The sequence below is a fragment of the Zootoca vivipara genome, chromosome 9 (genome assembly GCF_963506605.1).
Source record: "Zootoca vivipara chromosome 9, rZooViv1.1, whole genome shotgun sequence".
NCBI lineage: Eukaryota > Metazoa > Chordata > Lepidosauria > Squamata > Lacertidae > Zootoca > Zootoca vivipara.
Window position 1 is genome coordinate 13,993,269 of NC_083284.1, and position 16,113 is coordinate 14,009,381.

At 40.4% G+C, this 16,113-nt stretch overlaps 2 protein-coding genes across 5 annotated transcripts in view; one reads left to right on the top strand and one right to left on the bottom strand.

Moving 5' to 3' along the window:
* CDS1 (CDP-diacylglycerol synthase 1) overlaps window positions 1-13,335 on the top strand; it is a 31,090-nt gene extending 17,755 nt beyond the window's left edge. Inside the window, exons 7-13 of the mRNA XM_035112494.2 lie at window positions 1,456-1,538; window positions 2,775-2,862; window positions 3,817-3,885; window positions 5,511-5,663; window positions 6,407-6,526; window positions 6,814-6,917; window positions 7,786-13,335. Of these exons, the coding sequence (XP_034968385.1) occupies window positions 1,456-1,538; window positions 2,775-2,862; window positions 3,817-3,885; window positions 5,511-5,663; window positions 6,407-6,526; window positions 6,814-6,917; window positions 7,786-7,915 (747 nt within the window). The 3' untranslated portion in view covers window positions 7,916-13,335. The remainder of the gene's footprint in view (window positions 1-1,455; window positions 1,539-2,774; window positions 2,863-3,816; window positions 3,886-5,510; window positions 5,664-6,406; window positions 6,527-6,813; window positions 6,918-7,785) is intronic.
* Window positions 12,148-16,113, bottom strand: part of WDFY3 (WD repeat and FYVE domain containing 3) — a 125,871-nt gene continuing 121,905 nt past the window's right edge. For all 4 annotated transcript variants that reach the window (XM_035112493.2, XM_035112491.2, XM_035112492.2 and 1 more), the window contains one exon: window positions 12,148-15,941. In XM_035112493.2, the coding sequence (XP_034968384.2) occupies window positions 15,821-15,941 (121 nt within the window). In that variant the 3' untranslated portion in view covers window positions 12,148-15,820. The remainder of the gene's footprint in view (window positions 15,942-16,113) is intronic.

Sequence of the window (16,113 nt, forward strand, 5' to 3'; positions counted from 1 at the left end):
CTGAAATGATGGTTTGAAGTAACCATAGTTATATATTAACCATGTTCTGGCTCCGGAAGACATAGTTAGCTGTGGTTAACCAAAAGTAGCAGTAGAAGTTTGTGAATCCCCTCTTCCTAGTTGTGCGGGAATAGGACAGGGTGCAAACACAAGTTTGTGTTTTGCTTAGGCTCATTTCAGGTTGTGCATGTGGCCTACTGGGGTTGAAAGCAGCTCAATGTGTAATTTATGGGTTCTTTGTTGAAGACTATTGCTATAAGGCTTAATTCAATACACTTTGGAAAAAGTGAGTTTTATTATTTTCTATACCAACCAGCCAGCAAAACTGTTGGGGTATTCAAAATCTTCAGCATGAACATAAAGAATTTTTTTTAGTGCACATTAAACCTTTAACCTTTACGTTCTCACCTCTGCCTAAGTTAACAGTAAGAAACCAAGAATTATTTTAAAATTATTGACTTACCTCAAGGCTAACAGTATTTTGCATTTTTCTGTGGTTGCACTTTAATCCAACATGTGTTTTTGAATGCCTCTACATAGTACTGCTTTGTGGATTGGTTGCAGATGTGCTTGCAATTGTCCTGAGTGATAAAAACACAAAAATGTAGATCTACAAAAGTGTGCACTACTACTTTGTCCATAGTCAAATATGTACAGTATAAATGTGTATACAGCTAAAACAACTCTTCATCGCAGATCAGAACAAGAGACTTTAGAAGTTTCGAAATGTATAGCATCCATGCTGAATGTAAATGTAAATTGAAAGTATCTACTTAGCACACACAAAAAGCACACATCATAGTACACATATGCAAGTGTCAGAATAGTCATATGGGGAATATTAGTCAGTGGGATTCATATTTGAACCAGACCTCAACATTTAGTCCCTAGTAGCCTACCAATTATTGGCTACATTTGAAATGGTAATTTAATTGTATGAAACCTCTGTAGAGTTGCCACATGGCAAATCACAGTTTGTTTATAAGAAGGGATTCTTCTTCTTTAGTACGTCTGCAGGTAGTGTCATTTTGATCCTTTGTGTTCATCAGTAACTTGTAGGAACTAACTTCTGTCTGGAGAATTTTTCATCATTATATTGCATGTCATCACCATAACTTTGCCACTAATATCTTTCATGTTCTAATTCTAAATTGTCTTATATGTATATGCAGACTATCCTATTATTTTCCACCTTTGTTCTTCCTCATTCCCATTAAGATACATGGTTAAAAGTATTTAAATTCCCAAATGGAAAAATTATAGGAGTTTTAATAGAAATCTCTTTTTATAACTTTCTTGTCTTCAAAATTAATACAATTAGATTGTGATACTGTTTGTGTACACCTCTAATTTCTTAGAATGTCTGTGCAACTCCTTCAGCTAAACTACCATTTTTATTTAGATGTATTGATCTGTTGTAGTGTCACTAACTTGTGTTATTGCACTGTTTAACAGTTCGCATGGACTCATGTCACTTTGCTGATCATTGTAACACAATCCCATCTTGTCATCCAAAATCTGTTTGAAGGCATGATCTGGTAAGGGGACAGTAATTCTTGCAAATCTATACATATGTCTCATTTGTGTATATAGTATGTTTCTAAGGTCTGGTAATTGTTTTCTTTTTCACAAGTTTGTTTGCAGATATTCCATGAGGCCTTGTCTAGGACTTAAAATATCTGGAATAAACAATAAAATAAGCATGGTTAAAATTCAATTCAAAATTGAAACCCTCACCCTCTGAGTAGTCTTAAAATATTGGTCCACACCACTGTAATCTAATTTTCAACTAGCATTAAGGACTGCTGAATGTAGGTCATAGAAAATAAGAGCCAGTTCTAAATACATTGTCTTGGAGGTCTTGTGGGTGACTGCAAAACTTTCTTCCAGAGCCTTTAGGATTATGATGAAAGGCCAGAATTAACTATAAGGAGTATGGATGGGTATACGTCAAGAAGTCATACAAATGTCTCAGTAAATTTCATTAGCTTTATGGTTAAATCCTGAGTAAATTGCATTGCTGGCGAGGAGTGAGATTGCCCTGTGTTCAGGAAAAGCTTCCCTCTTTCTTACAAATGGGCAAGGACCACGATCCAAACGATTGTGACACTAGTTCTGTGAACTAAAGGGGACTTCTGGTTGTTCAGCAGCAACCCTCCAAGCTCTGTGGCAAACTGCTTTTGAAACTGAGGGAATTTGTGATATGGAATGAGTGTCAGCAGTTTAAAGAATGATGTTCAATGGTTCTACTGGTTAGCACAAGCCTTTGAATAAATTCAGGCAGTTAGTTGATTCCCATTCTGTTTTCCTGTTGTCTAGTAGTTGCCTATGACTGAAGTGGAAAGTGGGTCTCCTATTGCAAGAAGAGACCCAAACATAAGTTTTGAATCTAATTATTTGTGGTGAGGGGGGTTGCTGATGCATAGTCTAGATTTATTTTAATTTCAGAGGCATAAAGCTCTTCCATTTACAGGAAGCATTTGTCTCTTTAGAGCTCTGTGTCCATCTCTTTTCCAGACATATTTTTTCACAACTTTCAAAATGTTTGGCATTTATTTACAGTGTACAGTTTCCTCATATTGCAGAGCCATCTCAAAGTGATCATTCTGTAAACATTTGCATTTAAATTATTTTTAAAAAAGAATGCTGTTGCTGCCCTAAGAATTTGCCCTTGCAAGTTGACCAGGATCCCCCCCCCCAAAAGAGTTACTGTTCATAATAATGCCTCTGGGTTGACTTTAAAGTATGAAACTTTTTTTCTTTTTACTACTCAGGTTTCTTGTTCCTATCTCAAGTGTTGTTTGCAATGATATTGCTGCTTATATCTTTGGATTCTTCTTTGGGAGAACTCCGTTAATTAAGGTACAAAATTTGGTTCAGTAAATAATCAAATAACTTTTTATAGGTTTGGCTCATGTTTGGCTTCTATTTACTCTGTGGAAGTTTAAGTCTTTTCTGGGGAACTGCAGGATGTGGCATATCCTGATTATGCATTTCTTCACATTATGGTTATTTTGGAAGGGATTGTTCCATCCAGCAACTAGGCTAACTATAATTTTGACTAATTTTACAGTATAGCTTGCTAGTTGTGCTCTCGGATTCTTCATATTCTTCTTATGTACAAATACAGATTGCTTTCTTTGTTATATTTCTTGCTATTTTCTATACTTCAATATTTCGTTAACTTGTCAGAGGACCTCTTACCTGTTAGAGGGAAAAAAGTAGCACTATGGATGGGTCTACAGTGTTGGCTTTTATTGGTGATCAGAGTGCATTAGTTGTATTTCTGGCACTCTTAACCAAAGATTTTGACTTCTGGGAAAACATGGTCCTAGTTCCCAGTAGCATTAATAATAATAATAATAATAACAATAATAATATATTTATACCCCTCCCATCTGGCTGGGTTTCCCCAGCCACTCTGGGCAGCTTCCAACAAAATATTAAAATACAATGGTCTAGCAGTTGTCTTGTCATAGACACATTTAATCTGCATTAGTAATTTACAGGCTCCTATTTGAATGTGTCTTTGAAGTCACTGCTGCCCTCAGACACAATCCCACTACCTTATTTGAAAAATAATTGCAAATGGAGGTGCACTTTTGTAAAGGCTGAGCATTCTTATCTGTTATAATATATGCATATCTACACATGCTACTCTAGAAGTAGTACAGCTCTTGAAAGATGGCTGGAGCATCAACTGATTATACTAGGTCTAAACAGCATTTAAGTTCTGCTTGTATGTTATGTGTGTGTGTTTCGCTTGGACAGAAATGCAAAAATTGTTGTAACTTCTTCATTTCTCTCTCTGATTAGCTGTCTCCCAAAAAGACCTGGGAAGGCTTCATTGGCGGTTTCTTTAGCACAGTTGTGTTTGGATTCCTTGTAAGTGGATGTGCCCTTCTCATACTAATGTTGTGTTGTTCGTTGCATTTGATTTGAAGCTGGCGTGAAATGTTCCGAAATGTCGCCCTTCTGTTGAAGCTTTCAAGTGTCAGGCTCTTGACAAGTTAAGGCTTGGAATACCACTTTGTGTCTAGAAGATGTGGATGGCAGGCTGACTTGTGAGTGTAATCACAATTACAGACAGCTTTCTTCGCTGCAGCAGAAGAGAGTTGGTTGAGTGACAGCATGGCATGTGACTATACTACCTTCCCTAGCCACCTGGGTAGACATATCTTCATTTGGTCCCTGTATAGACCACCCTTCCGTATAAGAATCGTTGGATGGTGTATGAGGACAGTAGTTCTAAAATCACAGAGCAGTAACTCATAAGTCATTGAAGTCCTGTATTTCACAATAAAGCATCCATATACAAAACATTGGGATGCGGGTGGTGCTGTGGTCTAAACCACAGTGCCTAGCGCTTGCTGATCGGAAGGTTGGCGGTTCAAATCCTCGTGATGGGGTGAGCTCCCGTTGCTTGGTCCCAGCTCCTGCCAAACTAGCAGTTCGAAAGCACGTCAAAGTGCAAGTAGATAAATAGGTACTGCTCTGGCGGGAAGGTAAATGGCGTTTCTGTGTGCTGCTCTAGTTTCGCCAGAAGTGGCTTAGTCATGCTGGCTACATGACCCGGAAGCTGTACGCCGGCTCCCTCGGCCAGTAAAGCGAGATGAGCGCCGCAACCCCAGAGTCATTTGCGACTGGACCTAACGGTCAGGGGTCCCTTTACCTTTATACAAAACATTGCTAAATTGTATGCATTTTACAATACAGGCTATCATGCTTATCGGCCATAATGGTCCTCAAAATGATTCACCCTATTAAAACGTGATTTACAGGCTGCTGGTGCTGCCTTTGCAGCGACAGATCTTCAATACCAGGATTCTAATTGGTATCTACAAGTATTACGAAGTGCCACACTCATGTTTTAAAGACAGTAGCAACAGTGTGTGATGTGGGAGAGAACACCTGTCCCCCAGAGTCTTCTCCCCAGTTGAGTAGCTGTTCCTGCTGCTGATGGCGATGGGGAAACTGGTTTGGTGTGGAGTAAAATTCCTTTGCTCCTCCTTGGAAAAAGGGACAGCCTTGGAAAAGGGGGTGATTTTGCCTGCTTGCATAAAATTGGAGCAACACCCATCTGAATGTGAAACCTTGAAAGAGTGACTGCTGCTGGATTTGCGTTCTGTCCTAACAGCAGGCAGGACTTTCTTATCGTTTGTCTTGACTAGGGCAGAATGCACTTTTAAGATAATCATTTACCTGGCACTGAAAGGACAGTGCGTTTGGTATCAGATAAACTTTCCTGGGGAGGGCATTTCACATAAAGGGTGCCACAGACGAGATAGCCCTGTATTCAGGGCCTCTCTCCCATGCAGGGCATAGCAAAAGCTTGATTTGCCTAAGCCTTGCCTTTTGGGTTGAATGGGAGAAGCAACCCAGAGGGAGGCTATCCTCCTACAATGAGCCCATCACAGGTAAGACCAGTGCTCCTTTTTCTTGTCTTGAAGAAGTCGAAGATGCCGTCAACTCGTCACAAAGATCTTATGGATGCCTACTGTGCTTTTCAGGCTGCCACCCTTCTGGCTCAATATCAGTATTTTGTCTGCCCCGTGGAATACAACAGTGAAACCAACAGATTTGTCACAGAGTGTGAACCATCAGAACTATTCCAGTTACAAAAGTACTCCATACCACCTTTGCTTCAGGTTGTGCTGGGAAGGGTAAGTAAAGCAAAATCTTTAAGGCAAAGCTGAATCTTTCAAAGTTGGAATTCTGAATGAAATGCTTTTTTAAAAGCCCATTTCTCCCTTCTTCCTTTGGAGTAAGTAAAATAGCAACTTTTAATTCTCTCCTCCTGCTGCGTGAGAAGGAGGGAACAAATCTACTTGAGCTGTCTGAAGTGACTCCTGCTTTGTGCTGCTGCTGTGTAGAAATAGGCAGGCCAGGCCAACCCACCTGCCTTCTTCTAATCATTCATTGTCTTCCAGAAGGAAATGGCACTGTGTGGCTTGCTCTATACCCACTTTGTGCCTCTCTGCAGAGGATGGCAGCCAGGGAAAGCTCCCCCATGTACCTGGACCTAAGGCTGTTTTCCCAACAACCTTTTTCTAATATCCCTTGCTGGTCCATAACCAGGGGAGAGGGACAGGGGGAAATTAATTTTAAGAAAAGTAGAAAATGAGGGGGAGGCTTTAATTAAAAGTGTACAGACCTCTCTGGAACTTTACTCGAACCCCGATCTCACACCAAAGACAGGTCTGGTCTGAGAAGGCTGGATACTCTTCTTTCACTGATGAGGTCAAGATGAGGAAGAGGTAAAGATGGTCTGGTTTCTTGAGTAAGGTGCCCATCCTTTTAAACATTTAATGCTCCAGGTCGTCCTTGAGGGGGTCTGTGGATATGGAGAAAACTTAAGTTCCTTATAAGTAAAACAGGTAAAATTAATGACCATAATCTCTTGTAGGAAACAGTGAATTTGTGCCCGTTCCAGATGCACAGCATTGCTTTGTCAACATTTGCATCCTTAATTGGACCATTCGGAGGCTTCTTTGCTAGTGGATTCAAAAGGGCTTTCAAAATCAAGGTGTGTATGAATCTGGACGCATGAATCTTCCCTGTACTGAGACTTCTGTGTCACTTTCGTAAGTGCATGTAGAAATAGAAATTTGCTGCCCCAGTTACCATGGGGTACCTTTTTAAATTGAAAAAACACACGTTATGGATTAATTGACTAAATGTTGCACCTGCAACTTAAATATAACTGATAAATTGATTTAAAAGCAGTTTAAAAGTGTTACATTAAATATATAATGAGTATTAATTAGGACAGCTATCTTCAAATAATAAATTGAGTTTCCTTTTTTTCTAAAGGATTTTGCTGACACTATTCCTGGCCATGGCGGAATAATGGATCGTTGTGACTGTCAGTATTTGATGTCTACATTTGTTCACGTCTATATCACCAGTTTCATAAGGTATGTTCTCTATTAATAATTCATTGCAGAGAATTGACATGAAGTCGTTACATGAGTCTTCATTTCAGATATTACTGTAACCTGCTCTATGTGGCGCTGCCTTTGAAAAGTGCTCAGTCATTTAAACTGGCTCATAACAGAAGAGAACTCATTGTCTTGGGGCTTAGGAAATGGGTTCAAATGGAAGTCATGGATGTGGGTAGCGATGTGAATGGTTCCTTTAACTTAATAGAAGCTTACATTAGATGCATGTCAGGACAGAGTTGCTGGTTGCTTGTCCCAGTACTCTACATTGTTCTATGTGCAAAGCCTCTCAGAAAGTACCAGTGGCAATTGGTATCTTCCTTGTTATCTGACGTTACTGTTCTGAGTTGCTGGAGACTCAGATGCAAAGGTATAGGTGCATAAATGGGCGTATGCAAGGGGAAGCAGCATTTCATATTTCCTCACATGCAGAACCTTTTCTAAAAAAAATAATAATTTTTATTGGTTTTTAAACAAATACCAATACAAAAACCATTAAATACTTATCCTGCTGTACTGCGGAACCGATTTTTGTGACTGGTAGGTTATAAAAGAAGAATCACCTAGTTTTGTTCTGACATTCTTAAATATCCCTCCCTATAGTAATGAGTGCCTGGGTGGAAGTTCCTAATGAGGAAATGTGTCTCTCAGTAGATCTGGTTGTTCATGTTGAATTTCTGTGACCTCATTAAGGTGTTTGCATATGTTCTGGTCAGCATGCTTTTGATGCTGTACTGTCCCCAGTAGAGCGAAAATTTCGTTTGGATGAGCTCTTTATAAGCAAACATTTGATCACAAGTGGTATTGCAGATTGATACTTTGTCTCCTTCAATTTAATTGCCAGAGGCCCCAATCCCAGCAAGCTCCTGCAACAGCTGTTGGTGCTTCAGCCAGAGCAGCAGTTAAATGTCTACAAAACTCTGAAGACACATCTCATTGAAAAGGGGATTCTTCAGCCATCGCTGAGAGGTTAGGCAGACCAAACTGTGGACTACAAAGAGAAGTGCAGCTGGAAATGCAGGTTTTGCTTACATGAGCATGACGTGTTGGACCGAAGTCAGACTTTGTGCCTGAAGATATGAATGTCTGTTTACTAAGATTACTGTGAATATCTAGGAGGCCATGCAAGATTTAAGTTCCTTCTAACTGCATGTTTTTGCTGTCTAGTTTAGTTCTTTGGGTTGATGAGATGAGCCTTCTCCCTTGGTTCACAGCTACAGTTTTTTAAAAATAACTATTTTTAAACAACGGTGGGCACACTCCTTCTGGAGCAAGACTTCAACGAATGATTGGGAGTACGCAGTTCATCAAAATACATTTTAGTGCAATGATATTAACGACTCCAGCTCAATTAATGACACTTTGCCGTGCTGCATTTTAGCTGACAGTATCACTAAACTTTGACCAAATGGGATCTGTTTTATCGTGTTGCATCACTTCCCCAAAATAGGAAAGGGGCTTGTAATGGAGGAACCCTTACAGGAAAGGTGTGCCTGTAAATGGATGCCTGAGGTTGGTTTTGCTTTTAGTTAAAAAGCCTAAGTGGCCGGTGAAAAATAAAAGTAAAGGAATGGCTTCTTGTAAAAGGGAAATGTTCTTTGGGAGGGTGGGGCTCTTCCTCATAGCATCCTAAAGACCAGTTTAAAGCACAAAATGCCTACTTGAGTTGCAGGCCTCTTCTTTACCAGCAAACTCTGTCCAGGGCTTTGGGGTTGAAATGACTGATTAAGTCTCTGGAATGTGCTCATTTGTGCCTCCAATGTTTGGACGTGTTAAATAGAAACTCCCCCTTCCATTATGGTAAGTGCAATACAAGTGCTAACTCAGCAATATTTTGATCACTTTCGTAACAATGTTAGTTAAGAGTCCTATGCTGTGAGATGAATCTAGTGCTTCCACCGCTAATGGAGTCTCCAGGGCATTTAGTCAGTAACAGAGTTGGAGATTACTTCTTCTTTCCCTGTGGGGAGGACCAGCACAGATGTGCTCAATATGATTTGCACTTTTGAGATTCCTTACCGAACTCTGCATGAAATGTGACATTTCTAATATTCAAGGCATGAGTTGCTTTTTAAATGCTTCTGTGTGGTTTCTTTTTATCATGTGATAATAAAAAAAATATTTTTAAAGCAAATGAAAGTAATAAACCTAAAGCACACGAATGCCAAAAACATGGTATGGTGAGGACTGATTAAATAGGATTTAAGGCATTAGGAGTGTAATCCTCATGGAAGTTTCTTTCTACAGAAGTCTCACTGAAACAAAGGATATTTGCACAACAGCACATCTATTTCCATTCATTTCAGTGAGACTTGTGCAACAGAACCTTCTGGAGGATTCTACCCTATGAACTTGGTGTGAGTGAGTTTTCTTCTGCTGTGAGCTTTCAAGGTTACATATTTCTTGCCCTGCTTGGTGCTGCTTGACTAAACTGTGTAGTGAAACTCAACACGTGTTATTAACGTCTGACTTCTAGAAAAATGAAATCCGTTTACATCATTGTACTACTTGAGTTCATTGTGTGTTTTGGTTTTGGTTGGTATATATAAAATCATTATGATAGGGTGACTGAACAAGGTGGAAACTTTTGATTCTATCAAAATCAATTAAACATCATCACCAGTAATACCTAAATACTTACAGGCTTCTTCTAAAATTACCTTGGTGGTGCAGAAGTAGCTATGCTTCTCCTGTGAAAACGTAAATTGAAAATAGCATAGGAAATGCATAGGAAATGCTGGTACTGTGGAAAAAGTTGGCCCACTGGGAACTGGAGCAATAACTAGTGTGAGAAGGAGCTGTATTGTAGGTTCCTACCTCTTACCCTGGGCCATATACACTATGCACTAGCACCCATGATGCCGAGATAACATCAGAAGAGACCCTGTGTGGGCACCTGAGATCCCATGAACTCTTGCCAAGGCTTGGCAAGAAAGAGGGACGGGCGCTGGGCTTTTGTAACAGTATGAAGATAGAAGAGGTGGGCTTAAAATGATCACTTGGCAAGTTGTTGCTGCTTTCCCACGACACTTCATCTTCTAATTTTGCCGTAGGTAAAGGACACCACCTCCAGGAGGGTGGACTAAATTCCTAATTCTTAACCGACACTATTTTGTGGCAGTTTGGTGCTGCGTACCAGTGGTATCTTGAGAGGGCACTAGGATACCACCAAGTGGGATGTTCTGAAGCTATTCCTGCTATTCCCAAGGTGGGAACTGGTACACTAATAATCTGGAAGCACATGCTGAAAGACACGCCTGCCAAAGGCAGTCTCCAAGCACACATGCAAGTCCAGCTTTTAATGCTTCATCAAAGAACTTGGATTGGTCCAAATTGCTGTCTGGCACATGTCTTGAAGAGATGTATTATTGAGAGTGCAGCATCCCAAGTCAATTGCTAGATCTGATGCACGGAAGGTTACTGTGATGCCTGGAGTGTTGGTATGACTTAGCAGGCATCTCTGTTCAACATCCCAGCAGTTAGCGTTGGCCGGTCAGGACCAGAATGAGAGGGCCCTGAGTCTGAAGATCCTGAAACTAAGGCAGAGTACATTTTGGAAAACCATGCCTCCTTGGCCAGAAAAGAGCCATAAACATGATGGTTGCCCTCTCCTGATACACTGACTTGAACACTCAAGGGAGCAAATGAATGGGAGGGAAAGCATATAGCAAGCCCAGAGGCCATGTCAAATCGAGTCCGTGCAACCCACAAGCTATGAAAACCTGGTATACCACCACCTGAGTTGGTGGTTGACATCAGACATGAGTAAGTCTGTGTGTAGTTCCTGAACTGACATAGAATTTTCCTGATGACTGCATTGCTGAGCTGCCATTTCCCTGGGCATTGGGGTCTTGTCAACTCAGTCAGTCTGCATCAGTGTAGACTCTGTATACGTGCTCAGGTATCAGAGCCAAGATTATTCTTCACCCAGGACAACAGAAATGTTGCCAGTGTTGGATGGATTTGTGGTCAGGATAGGCTATATTATTTTTACAATTTACCCTCCTGTTACACACACTGTTTTGTGTGTGAGCAGAACTTAAAAACAATTAGTGTTTTAAAACACCATTCCTTGCAGTATTAAAGTGGAAACTTTTGGGATTAGGCTGTATAGCAGGCATCCCCAAACTTCGGCCCTCCAGATCTTTTGGACTACAATTCCCATCTTCCCTGACTACTAGTCCTGTTAGCTAGGGATCATGGGAGTTGTAGGCCAAAACATCTGGAGGGCTGCAGTTTGGGGACACCTGATGTATAGCCTCTTTATGTGGTAGCAGACTGGATCATTCCTTTCCCTCTTAATTAAAAGAATCATGCAACAGACTGTAGACTTAGAATTAAAAGTTGTGTTTACTTACATAAGGTCTGATTCAGCAATAGCAGTAATGAAAAACAAGGCAGACATTTCTACCTATAGATTACAGAACACATAGCTGAGTTAAAAAATGGAGTCTCTGCTTGAGCAGAGATCAGGTGACTGTCTTAGAAGCATGGTGAAGAATCATAGAATCATAGAGTTGGAAGAGACCACAACGGCCATCCAGTCCAACCCCCTGCCAAGCAGGAAACACCATTAAAGCATTCTTGACATATGGCTGTCAAGCCTCTGCTTAAAGACCTCCAAAGATGGAGACTCCACCACACTCCTTGGTAGCAAATTCCACTGCTGAACAGCTCTTACTGTCAGGAAGTTCTTCCTAATGTTTAGGTGGAATCTTCTTTCTTGTAGAAAGCACTGGTTATTCCTCATTTTCCCTTCTGAAAAGCACCACAACTATAGAGAGAATCTCTACATCAGACACTTTTTGGGGGTAGAGAAAGAGGGAAGAATGTCATGTCTGTTGCCAGATTTCACCAACAAGAGCAGCTAGAACTTGTTTCTTCAGTTGACATGTGTCCTTTTGAAGCAGCGGAACCACACCAAAGTATAAAATCAATCTTGTATTAAAAAGCAGGGACAAAGGCCTGCCATGATTCACGCTACCACATGAAAGACAAGCTTCCTAAAATGTCAATTTTTATTTAAAATAAAAAGTGTACCTAGCAAGAATAGAAGCAGCATTTCAATGCATCTTCTTGCTGACACCAGGAGTGCCATTCTGATTAATTTAAATTGACCTCAGATTCAGCTTTTTCCCCTAATGCAGAACTTGGAGAATTGCCTGGGGATATTTTTTTCCTCCCAAAAGAGATATACACAGAGTAATTTGGTGGTAAATAGCAAGTATTTATTTGAAATGAAAACAAAACAAAAAGTACCTGAACTATTGCATTTAATCATGTATTGTAATTGTGTTACTCTACCTTTTTGCATTGGAGACAAATATACAATAAACATTCAAATATCACAGATTGCACACTAGATAGTATTTCTTCTGGCCTTTTACATATCCACCAAAAAAACCCAGAAATTGGAGTCCGCAATATAGTACAAAATTCCACCCCTCCAGTCATAGCCAGTTATCTTCAATTTACTCCAGTTGCTGTACAAATAAATGGCCATTTACCTAGAGTTTACAAATTAATAACAGGACAAAAAATATACATTGTACTGACACAAAAAGTCAGTTGTGTTAAGTCATGCAACAAGTAACCAAACTTGCTGAAATTAAAAATATTTTCTAAAAACAGTTTTAACTGCATAAATATTTTTTATACACAGTTCACTTACCAAAACAAAAAGGAGTCTTAAATGATACAAAAAAAGAGAGTTTCTACTGATTTTTATACACAAGAAAGTGCAAAATAATGTCTCTAAGGTGTTTTTGCTATTGGACTGATGGATGAAGGGGGTGGAGTTAGCCACTCTCCACTTCCTATGCGTGAACACTACAATCGCACATTACAAACAAAGGTAGAGCACGTGAATGCATTAAAATGAGGATCACATCAAAGAACGAGGCAGGAGAAAAGATGGGAGCGATGGGACAGTGCAATAAGCTAGTGGTGCTGCGCTGCTCAACGAAATTAAATGCAAAACCACAAATTTGGGGAAACAGAGCTATTCAGTCCAGAACGCTCTGATAAGTCTATGGAACTATGCTAGACACTGTTTAGGTTATTAGAGCAGCAGCTGCAGGGGGACTCTCGGGGCTCAGCTGGGCCAAGAATCTAGCCATTCACTCCAGTGGAGCTTGTGTAGGACTTCCATGTCAGGTGCCACTAGAATGAATGGAGGTTACGCAAGTGCCTGTTTCGTGGTGCAGCTGAGCCCCCATTTCCCCTTTTCACACAAACAGAATACACAAACCTCTTCTATCCATCATCTGGCTACACAAATGAGTTCTGAAAAAAATTCATCCCCAAAATACACTTATTACGCAAGTTCGACGCAATCAGCCACACAGAAGAAAAAAAAAATCACCTTCCACCTGAGGAGTGGCAAATGTAAAAAGTGTAGAATAACACTGGTACAACATGTCTATGTAGTTAAACATGCTAAAAAAGAAGAAGTAAACATCTCTACACATCCTGCTGTCTTCTAACCCAGCAATAGTTGTAACTGTGCTATCCAGTGCTTAAAATTTTATTTTCAATAATTTAGGGTGTTTTTTTTTAAAGTAACAAACCCAAATTCTCAAGCTAGAGATACTTCAAGTTAAGCTCTTCTTCTAATGTTCAGTCTTTCCTTAATAAGAGAAACAAAAATTTGGTGGCGTGAAGGTGCTTTCAGAGAATTCAAACACGTTTTTTTAAAAATATTTAAATCTGTAATTTGAAAACTAGTTTTATCAGGTCAAGATCTATAAACCACTTAAGTTTATCCATACTTAAGGCTATTTAGTTTGACAGGTCAGAATGTATGCTGGGAGTGAAGTGTCTTGGAGACCATGCTGTTAGGCTGTAACTACAAAGTAAAAAGCAACTAAGTGCGGAAACAGACTTTCCTTGCAGGGTAAAGTAGGCGAGGCTGCTGGATCAGTGCCATTTGTAACCAAAACCAGAGTGGGTGAAGTAATATTAATAAATATGCGTGCACATGTGTGTGGAATGATTTCCTTGGGGACTTGAACACAAATCCACAAACTGATCTAATTCTTGCAGTTCATAACCATTAAAAACATCACCATCAAAACAGACAATTAATTTTCCAATCAGTGCATACACCTCTATCACCAGGGATGTTTAAGTGAACAAAAATGGTCAGTGAGCTTGATTTACTGTCAAAAGAAAGCACTTAATCAGTATAAGCAGTGTAAATGCTTCTTTCCCATCTGAAGTGGCACAGATCTGAGAATGTCTGCGTTTTGCCTTAGTGTTGTGCCCCGTTCCTTTTCACTTGGTGGTGTGCCAGGGTTTTGGTTTTGCTGCTAATGTGACCGTCAACTCATCTGCTGTGACATAGCAGCGGTGATCTGGGAAAAGGCCAAACTGAACAGGGGCCAATTCATCTCACCACCCGTTTACAACATGGTATACATTACAGTGAAACGAAAACAAACAGCACAAGAAAATAAAAATAAACCACCACTTTTCAAGGCCATGTTCCAAAAAGGATGCCCATGGGACGCGCCTGATCTGTGTATTTCCCCCATCTCTACAGAGAAGATGCCCCTCGTGGACTGGAGAAAAAGTGACCCAAGAAAGAAGTGAGAAACATAAGATCTTAAACCACTAATGTATGAAATGTCCTCCTTCAATGAAAGTTTGAGTAACATTCCCCAAGTTGATGGTACGCCAATGAATGATAAAGGCAGCCTAAAAGAAATAAATGAGTTAAAGACAACCCCCCAGCAGAAAAGCCCAGTTAAGGAGAATGAAAGGCGGGCAATTGTTCTTGTGCAACTCCCATTCACTCCAATAGGCCCTGTGCAGGAGAAACCCCCTCAATGGATTGGTATTAGCATCCAGTTATAACAGCAAGGGTCCCAAGTCTGTTAATTTCTTCTCCAGGGTAGGGCAATTCCGACTTTTATGCAAGGCATTTACTATTGTCCGAAGTAAGATCTGGCCTTTACTGTTGTAGGAACCAGCTGATCCAGAAACTGCAAAGAATGAGCACAAGCCAAGGTCCACATTGTATAAAAAGAGACCATATTAAATATGAAGATAGGCGCTAAATAGCTTCTGTATTTTTTAAAAAATGAAACAAAAAGAGGGTCCTTATCTTACAGTTGAGAATGAAAGATTCCGAGTCCTATTGCCGCAGACAAGTTGAGGGTGGTTCACCCCGCCTTTCAAAACTCCCTGAATTACTTGGTTTAAGTTAAGATAATGCGAGTAACCAAAGAACAAACATGCAGCCCGGATTTTGAAAATAAAATATAATGCCTCAATGCTTTTTTATATATATATAAAAAAACATTCATATTTAAGTAGATGGATGAGCTAAAAATGAGATACAAGGTATAGTGGTTGGTCTGATGTCCCATGTAACAGGCAGTTAAGTTCATATTTTAATAAAAAGGCCATTATATCTATTTACAATATCCACAGTTTACTTGCAAAGAAGGCAGGATTTACAACTATCTTCTAAAAAGCCTTCTCCTTCCTGCAACACAAATAAGGTGACTAGCTCTACAAAACCAAAGACAGAACAAGGAGTGGTTAATGATGAGTTTTCCTCCCAGCCACGTTAGCAGGGAAGGCTGGGTCTTGTGGGTTCTTAATGCAGTTGCGGCAACTGCTTGTCTCTCCGCCTGACACTCGCTGGCCGCATGAACGTTTTCAGCGCCTTCTCTGAAAATGTACATGGAAAATGAATGATCCCTTTTGCTCGCAAGAGCTTTGCTGCGCAGTACGAAGATGAAGTGTTCAGTGCTAGCGTTGCAATCCTTTCTGGATGTGCTGCATGTTCATTCCTGCAATGAATTAAATATACCGAGTTCCTGTGGGCCCTGCAGTTCAGCCTGGCGTTTACATGGTTTGCCTCTGCCTTGTTAATTCCAGGATCCCTCCTCAGGGCCTCGCTCGTGCTGAAGGTTGTAGTAACAGTTCTGGCAAACCCGCACCGGGGAGGAGATTTTCAAACGCTTGATTTCCGACTGGAAGCGGCTGCACCTGGGGAGGGGGGGGGGAGGCACGCAAGAATGTGAGCTACTATTCCTCTCTCTGCACCTGCAGTTTATTACGGTGGACGATGAAGTCTTCGGACTGGGCTATTTCTCTTGCACGAGACTCAGGCAGGAGCAAATAATTATGGGAGGTAGACTGTTTCTCCTCAGTTTTTTCC